General features: G+C 38.0%; 1 protein-coding gene across 1 annotated transcript; it reads left to right on the top strand.

Annotated features, from left to right (window-relative positions):
- The first annotated feature begins 18 nt into the window (after positions 1 to 18).
- LOC111651656 (uncharacterized) lies at positions 19 to 8,417 on the top strand. Its single transcript, XM_023401660.2, has 13 exons — positions 19 to 150; positions 601 to 797; positions 1,783 to 1,920; positions 2,405 to 2,522; positions 2,820 to 3,006; positions 3,876 to 4,017; positions 4,128 to 4,283; positions 4,608 to 4,663; positions 4,974 to 5,149; positions 5,355 to 5,755; positions 5,874 to 5,970; positions 6,414 to 6,639; positions 6,787 to 8,417. Exons 1-13 carry the CDS (start codon positions 28 to 30, stop codon positions 6,993 to 6,995), a joined length of 2,226 nt encoding a protein of 741 aa, XP_023257428.2. The 5' UTR covers positions 19 to 27; the 3' UTR covers positions 6,996 to 8,417.
- Positions 8,418 to 8,804: the final 387 nt, after the last annotated feature.

The following is an 8,804-nucleotide window of genomic DNA, read 5'->3' as shown; positions in this document are numbered from 1 at the left end:
TTGCATGAACAGATTCGGTTAGACATCATGGAGGCAGGTGCACTTTTCCTGCTGCTGTCCGCATTATTGGGGACTGCTTTGGCTCAAAGCTTTTATGGAAACAGCATCAGTTTCATGCCTCCACAGAAGAAGAACAATGGGACATTTAGGGTACAGTAATTTTATCATTACCGTCTATAAATTTTCATATTTTTGAAATTTTTTATAAAACGAACTGCCAGAGAAAGCAATTGATAAGCCTACCTTTTCAAAAATTATTTCATAATCAACTTATTCTGTTTGGAAGAAAATATATTTGTCAGAGTGAACTGAATCTGAAATTTCCAAGACAGGAGGCAGAAAAGTCTGTAGTTTACAGAGTTTACTGATTTAAGAAACCATGTAGCCACGTAGCAAGTGCTGAAACACCTGCGTGACTGTCATCTACAAAATATTTATTGACTTTTACAAACAGCACTGACGAATTTGTTAAAAAAAAACCCCAGATTGATTGGGTTGACTAAACAAACATGGATGTTGTTTTTCACCCTGTTTTCTGAGGAAAACTTGAAGTTATTCTTTCTGCACAGTATCAATACTGCACTCTCCCAAACCCTGTAGGTAACCTTCTATCAGAGACAAAATGGAAGGAGCAGCTGTCAAAACCAGTCGTCCTTCACATGTGAGGGAGGGGTCTGCACGAGCTTTGATAAGTCGAACGTCCTGCAAACGGATCAGGATGACGCAGGCAGGTGGTGCCAGTCTGAAGGGCAAACAACAGCAACCGTGTCAACGAATAAAACCTCCTTTTCTCTGAGGTAAGTTACAGGAACTAACCTTTTCTGGCATCAGGCCCTACAGACATCTGTTGTGTTTTCATCTTAGAGTGTAGCCTGGATGTAGTTGTGGTGGCCCTCATAGGCTGAAGACAGAATTACATCAGAAAGCTCTGCAGGTGTGGCAGAGTGTTGTCGATCAGTGTAGTATGGTGGCATTAGAATTAACTCTTATTTGTACAGGATTTTTCAAAATAAAATGACAAAGTACTTTCACATGAAAAAAAAATTAAAAGACTGAAAATAGGACAGTAAAATGATAGCAAGGCAAATTTCTAAGCAAATTTCACAACAACAACAACAACAATAATACTAATAATAATAATATCTGAAGAAAAAAACAGCAGTATTGTAATTATCTGAATAGCAAATATTTATATAACAATTTTGCATGAGGCAGAAATTAACAATGTTTTTAAATTGTAAGTGTTTTAACCAAAAACAGATTTTTCTCCTCGGCCTCGGTTCATTTGAAGGATTTGTAGATGCCTGAAGAAGTGAAAGCATTCAGTGTTTTTAAAGAAAAGCACAAAGAACACTGAAGAGTAAGAAAAAAGTAGAATCGCCACCTTGTGGTCATATCCCTCCACCAACCAGCCAAGTGTAGGAAATCCCCATCTCAGTTACATTGTTGAATAATGACCAGAGGTGTTTATGCAGAACAGTGTGATGTCACAGTGAAGTTCATCTTTGACCTTTTGGAAATAAAATGTAATCACTTCCATCATTTTATCCTGTTAGACATATGAGATAAATTGTGCTATAATTAGTGAATGAATTCTTGAGTTATGACGTGACAAAAACATGTGACCAGATGGAATAGAAATAATATGTAAGTGTGGTAGAAACTGATCTTGAGCTCGTGATGCGGCTCCATCTTTGTCGGCTTCCAGCTGGCACGGGGACGTGGGCGTGAGGGTATAAATGTATTTATGAGTGATAACACCTTCCACCTCCTTCTGCTTAGGGGCGCAGGCTGCTGTTGGGCGTCTAATGTCAACGGGAAAACAAACTGGACGACTCATGCAGAGTTGGACCTGGGAACTCGATCTGACTCACACGCCCTCAACAGCTGTCCAGTGACAACCACTGTGTCTTCTTTAAGGTACGAGCCTCGTCTTTTCTGTATGAGAACTACATGACAGAGCTCTGCAGGTATAGAGCACAAACAACATCAGTAAGATATATTTTGTATCTGTCAGAGCTTTCTTTTTTTTCCCTTTTTGTCTCTTTTTTTATTTACATTTAAATGAACAATTCAAACAGGGTTATTTTGTTCTTTTGTTTGTTTTTGTTTTCCTTTAGTTTTTCTCATTGATCAAAATGTGCCTTAAATGTGTCACACAGTAACGTGACAGTAAATTGCAGATCATATGTGAAAACAGAGGTTGGATGTTGTTTTGTTGTGTAATTCTTCTTCTTTAAATAGTTGCTTAAGGTAAAAACTAAGAAACAAACACACAATAAAGCCAAAATAAGCCAATACATCAAGTGCTGAATTTTAAGTGATTTATTTATTTATTTTTACAAAACTATGTAACTGAAAACTGTTTTAATCTGATTATTAAACTGTGTGTGTTTTCACACAGGGTGCCTCAGAACTGTTTTTCAAGGATTCGTCTTCTGGCCCATGATCCAGATGGAGATAACGTGAGATGCCGCTTCAGTTCAGACGCTCCAGTTCCCTCGAACTTCACTCTGGACAATGTAAATACACGATGACATACAGATGATCAAACATTCAAGCATGCTAAACTATGAAACAGTAGCATAATATTATGTTTCCATAAATTATGTTTCATTTGAGTTGAATATGGGAATCTTTTATTGTGCATATAATCATTATACTCGGTGTCATGGTTACACATTTACAGCATGTATAGATCTTATTTTATAAAATGTAGTTTAAAAAATAATTCTTCTGATGGTTTATTAGTTTTACACATCTTTTAATTTAATAATAATCATTTTCATCATCTTCATTAACTCATGGTGTCTTTCCAGACTACATGCACACTGACGAGTACGGGTCAAATCAGTGTTGGTGTGCAGGTGTTTGAGGTGATGCTGGAGGACTTCTCTGCCACAAACATCACTTTGACCTATGCAGATGGAACATCGGCATCTCGGCAAGCGTCCGACACAAACTTACCACCTCTCTGCAAAGTCAAGCTCCAGTTCTCAGTGGAGGGTAAGTGACACAAACACACAGTCCATAAAATTTACCTTCGATGAAGTGACACAAATGGGCCGATTGTCTGACTTAAGAAAACTTGGTTTGACCTGAACACAATAAAACAGAAGTTAAAGGGAAATTCAGACTTTACAATGTTAAACCTACAAGATATAATATTACTAGAATAAAGTTGTAATTATATTAGATAAAAGGTTATGATAAGTTATGATAAAAAAAAGTTTTAATTTAAGAGAAAACTTTTTTGTCACATTTTAATGAGACCAACAACTTTACTTGGTAATGTAAAGTAACAACCTTTTCTCAAAATATCATGATTTTATTTCCATAATGTCACAACATTTTTTCCCGTCAAAGTTACAATTTCTTTCTCATTATATTATACCTTGTTTTCAAATTGATTACTTTATTCACTTGATATTACTTTTCTGAAAATACTGGCTTCATTGACTTGATGGTTTTTTCTCACATTTGTAACTGTGTATCTCTTTATCTTTTCAACAACTTGAGTAAAAGTTTTATCATTTACAATACTGTACGGCTTATTTTTCAATCATTGTAAATAAATTATTGCTTCTTTCTTAAGTCACAGTTTGTCTTCCATACTATTCTTAAGGGAGGGGAACAAGCCTTTTGTGCATAGCTACAAGCAAGAGAACTGAAAAGAAAAGTGTATTGCTACTGTATGTAGCTTTAACCTGGAGCTAAGCTAAGCTAACTCAATGGATATCAAGGCAAAGGATTAAGTTGATGTGACACTTTTTCTAGAGACATGAGACGATGATGCCCAACCAAAGACTACAAACCACAAACGTTTAAAAGAAAAAAGGTTTCCCTGTCTTGATAGCCTCTTGTGTCTGTTTCAGTCCTTCCTCCAATACAGAGGTGTGAAGTTGGTCACGTGCAGCCCATGTTCTTATCAAAGACTCCTTCACATGGTGATGTTCTTCATGCCACTGTGGGTCAGACGTTCCAGCTTTATGCTGAAGCTCAGGCTCACCATGCCAGGTACTGAAAACCCATCATCTCTGACTGAAAAAAGAAAACAATGAGACCTTTCATGTCAAAGGAGGGTCATTAATTCATGTTTCTTCCTCTCTGCCTCCATTTTCCTGAAGCATATACGACTTCCAGGTCAGCGGCCCTCAGAATATGAGCAAAGTGTTCAGAGATGCTAATTCAGGAATTGCTGAAGTCACTGTGAGCTGGACACCACAGCAGAGCGATCTGTACAGATTTGTCCCAGTCTGCTTCACCGCAGAGACAAATGAATCGTGAGTGTTTTTATCTACATCTGCTGGAAAAGTGCACATTATAAATTTCCTGCTTATTGCTATTTTTCTGGTTTCTTGCAGCTTTTTGCAAACAAACAAAAACTCAAACTAAGATTTACATCAAACCTCTTCAATCTTACAGTTAAAATGTTTAAAATCTCTTCTGTTAGAGTTAAATAATGAAAACAAGGACATGTCTGGTAAAGCATTGAATCATTTACTGAATTGCTGCACCAGGTGTTATTAGTAACATAGATATAGTTATTTTCATTGTTCATCTTGCATTTTTGCACTGAAACATATTTTCTTACTTTTGTCATTCAGCCAGTCAGAGATGAGGTGTGTTGTTGTCATGGTGACCCAAGCATCTATCATTCAAGGTCTGTTCATCATCAGTGATCTATGCCATAAAAAATTGCGAACTTAGTCGCAGAGTTCAGACAGTTAACACTCAATAAAAGTTATTTTCAAGGAATTCAAACTTTATGTTAAAACTATTTTAAGCAAGATTTAACCCTTTTTTTTTACTTTTCTGTTTGAAGTTTAACATTATCTATATGGGGAATTCTCATAATCCTGACACAATACAATGCAATGTGTCCAAGTTAAGTTTGAACATGAATATGTATTAATATTCTGAAACTATATTGCCCTTAATGATAAGGAGTTATTATGGCTTGTGATTTAAAGGCAAGGCGACTGTTGAATGCTCCCCCAATAAGATGAAGGTGGCCCTGGACAAAGCCTCCATGCCGGGCATCGACGAGAACTTCCTGAAGCTGAGCGACCCGTCCTGCTCTCTCACCTCCAACAACACTCACATCACGGGCAGCATGTCTTTCAGCACCTGTGGCACCAAAGTTGAGGTGTAGAACAACACTTACATTTTTACACAAAAATCCAAATAAGATCTCATTGGTTGTAGCAGGAAAACCAAGTGCAGATGTCAATGAGAAGAACAGTGTAGCTGTAAAACACATTGAAAAGCAGATAAAAGAATTCATCTTGTGTGTTTGTTTCTGTCTCAGCTATTCATGGCTTTTCTCCCACTTCTGTTTGTGGTAAATAAAGGATAAAGGCGACTTCATCGTTTTCAAGAATGAGATCAACTCCTTCGAGTTGCCCAACGAGATTATAACCCGGAGGAAGACAGTGAAGATTGGTTTCTCTTGCAAATTTCCCAAAGCCATCAGTATCTCCAGTTTCTACAACCTCCACAAGTCAGACTACATTTTCACTGAGTCCAGCTTTGGCAGCTTCGGCTATGCGTTTGAGATATACCGCGATGGCAACTTCACAGATAAGGTGGACGCCAGCGCCTATCCAGTGGAGGTCAAACTGCTGCAGAAGATCTTCATGGGCATTGAAGCTAAATCTGAGCTTCCAAACGTGAAGCTGTTTGTGGAATCATGCAAAGCCACTCCTGACGACAACCCTGAAAACACCCTCTCCTATGACATCATCAAGAACGGGTGAGTACTGACGCTTTCTGGGATCACAATCAAAAATGCTTTTGCCTTTTTATTTGAAAATGTTTAAGTTAATCATCATGGAGGACAATAACAGACTTTCATAAACGGTGTCTCACAGATGTCTAGAAGATGAGACGGTTCAAGTTCACCCATCTAACCAGACTTCGTTCAACTTTGAGGTTCAAGCCTTCAAATTTACCGGAAACTATGACCAGGTAAATCTGGAAAAGTGCCTTGAAATAACTTCTGCTCTGATTTGGCATTACATAAATAAAAAGTGACTAGACTGGACTTGACAGATGGGACTGCAATCCTGGTCTCTGGTGTGTCAGTCGTGCCCTTTGTACACCTGCCACAACCCTACTGCCTTTAGTTAATAAAGTGTTTCATTCATTCATTAAAAAAAACAAAAATAAACTAAGACAAAAACATACATTCCCTACACTTTGCTGATGCACTTCGGTTGCACACAAATGTCAGCCAGTACACCAAGGAGCAGATGATATGGGATCAAAAACAGCCTGAACTATGAATTTTGTGAAACAACATGCAAACAACAGCAACGGCAAATTGATGCACAACATGACCATGTTCCCTCCCATTAAAAGCATCACTTGTTCCCTTCTGAACTAAAAACTCTCACTTTCCCGCCTTACAGGTGTACCTCACCTGCTCTGTCATCCTGTGCAAGCCTGACAGTCCCTTTTCCAGATGTGCCCAGGGCTGTCTGAAGAATCCATCCCGCAGACGCAGGCGAGGGCTGGGCGGGGAGACGGTCAGCCACGAAATTACCCAGGGTCCTTTGCAGTTTGTCGGGCCACCTGTTCCCAAAGCAGCTGATGATGATAATGTTGTGATGAAAAAGAGTGACAAGCGCCCTTCAGGTTATTATATGATGATCTATCTATCTATCTATCTATCTATCTATCTATCTATCTATCTATCTATCTATCTATCTATCTATCTATCTATCTATCTATCTATCTATCTATCTATCTATCTATTTTAAAAACTGTTGTATTGTCTTACAGTGAGTCCTCCCCCAGTTTCTCCAGACACAAAATCAAGTGAAGGAGGTTGGAACATCAAGCAGATCCTAAACAGCAACATCAGCACTGCCGTCTTCGCCTGCGTCTTCTTAGTATCAGTGGTGTTCATGGCTGTGATTGTTTGTTACTTCAGCAAGAAGAGAAAAGAAGAAGACCGCAATGCTCTTATAGATTCAGACCTGGAGAACTAAACCCAGCTAATCTCAGTTTTACACAGTATTTTGGTTGTTCATTATTAAAGGAGTGGTGGGCATTTTTTAAAGGTCTGTCTTCAAATAATACTCACATTCACTGACCACTCCTCCTGTTTGTACCTGCTGTTAAAGTTCCCATATTGTATAAAGGTAGTTTTCCATGTCTTTTTTGATTATAAGGCAGGTGGCCTAGGATCTATATTAATAAAGAGAAAGTATCAAAGCATTCAATCCAAAGATAAATGCACACAGCCTGTATTCAGAAACTGAGCCTTAAAACAAGCCATCAGGACTTTTGTAACTTTGTGATGTCATAACAAAGCAGTCACCGCTCTCAGCCATGCCCCAAACCCTCCCACCTGGGCCCACCATCCAGCCTTGCAGAATTTGGTTTCTCTGAGTGTTTACAATGAACTCTGCTATATTTTTATTCCACAACAGAACAGTCAGCCAATTAAAAGGGACGCTCAGAGCCTGTCTTCTGAGGATTATTTTTAATGGCTAGTATGAACAGGAGTAATGATTACAGCAAGCAAAACCTGCTTCATTGTTCAATTGTGAACTTGTCCTTTAAAGAGATTTTCTTTTGAGGCTCATAATAATCTTCCTGATGGGATGTCCCAGGTTGGTGGGAGGGTGGTCTAAGATGTGTGTCTCTGTCACTGTCTCTGTCTCTCTACACTTCCAAAAGTCCAAAGTCATAAAAATAATGAAGTACATAGTTGGTGTATTGCACCATACACAAAGCCAAAACCAATGGATGCTCTTCTGAAAATGTTTTGGTTTCTCTTTGTGATTGTTCCAATACCTCACTTTCACTTACAGTAACTGGTTTCAGACTATCCAGAGAATTTCTACTGTTATGAAAACAAAATTCCACTCAGTCTGGTCTTGCAGGATTTTTTTTTGTTTTCTTTTGCAAACACATACCCAGCAATTATCTTCAGGTATTAAAGATTTTCTAGATAAGACGGACAATAATAGCTGAGGATTTTGGCCTTTTGTGTTTGGCTTTGTTAACAACGCAGTAACCTGTAACCTGTAACCTGGGTGTTTCTAATGCAGTCATAATTGGTAATAAAATATGGGCTTGTTTAATCCTTGTTTTTACAAACCTTTATTGTGACCAGAATAGATTTAGATGCTGTGTCATCAGTCTGTCTATTGAAAGACATGTCAAACTATCTGGGTGTGATACACACTCACATCCTGTGTGTTACACCGTGTGTTTGGTTTCGATGAAGAGGCCAAGAACGAGGATCAGCACAGAAGATCAGGTGTTGATCACAGCTTCAGTCTGAACTCAGTCGCTGGGGAAGAAACTGGCAACTCCAGGTGATAGCTGAGAGGACTGAGTCTCGGTTTAATATTAAAATGTTATATTTATTATTAAAAATTAAACAATGCTTCAAAGAAGAACTGATTATTTTTTTCTTGGACACCCCCACCTTTCCCTGATGGAAACAGGAAATTCGGTTTTACCCAAAATATTTCAGAAATGATATTCAAATTAAATACATATTTATTTAAAAGATAATCTTCTGCACAGCATTGACAAAGATTTAGGATGACATGACATCATGACAATCATGGGACACTTGATGCTTGTGAAAGGAAATTTACTAATTGAATAAATTAAACCTCACTCCCATGTTTGTGTGGCCACATTTCTTTTTTGTTGAACATTTTTAATTGACACATCTTAATCTGATTATATCCTTGTTTTTTTCCCATAGTTTCTGATAATCATACAATACAGGCATTGTATCAGATTTTCTGATACACAACAGCATGTTCGTTCCAAAA

The sequence above is a fragment of the Seriola lalandi genome, unplaced genomic scaffold (assembly GCF_002814215.2).
Source record: "Seriola lalandi dorsalis isolate HSWRI2012SDOR001 ecotype SW California unplaced genomic scaffold, Sedor1 jcf7180002053712, whole genome shotgun sequence".
NCBI classification, from domain to species: Eukaryota; Metazoa; Chordata; class Actinopteri; order Carangiformes; family Carangidae; genus Seriola; species Seriola lalandi.
Note: the sequence above shows the minus strand (reverse complement) of the source record. Positions and strands in the feature narration are given on the sequence as shown.

Excerpts from the sequence above, each read along its gene's own strand:
- LOC111651656 (XM_023401660.2), top strand. The coding sequence starts at position 28 with ATGGAGGCAGGTGCACTTTTCCTGCTGCTGTCCGCATTATTGGGGACT. Across the intron at positions 5,756-5,873 it reads TATGACATCATCAAGAACGG|ATGTCTAGAAGATGAGACGG; the intron begins GTGAGTACTGAC and ends GGTGTCTCACAG. Across the intron at positions 6,640-6,786 it reads GAGTGACAAGCGCCCTTCAG|TGAGTCCTCCCCCAGTTTCT; the intron begins GTTATTATATGA and ends ATTGTCTTACAG.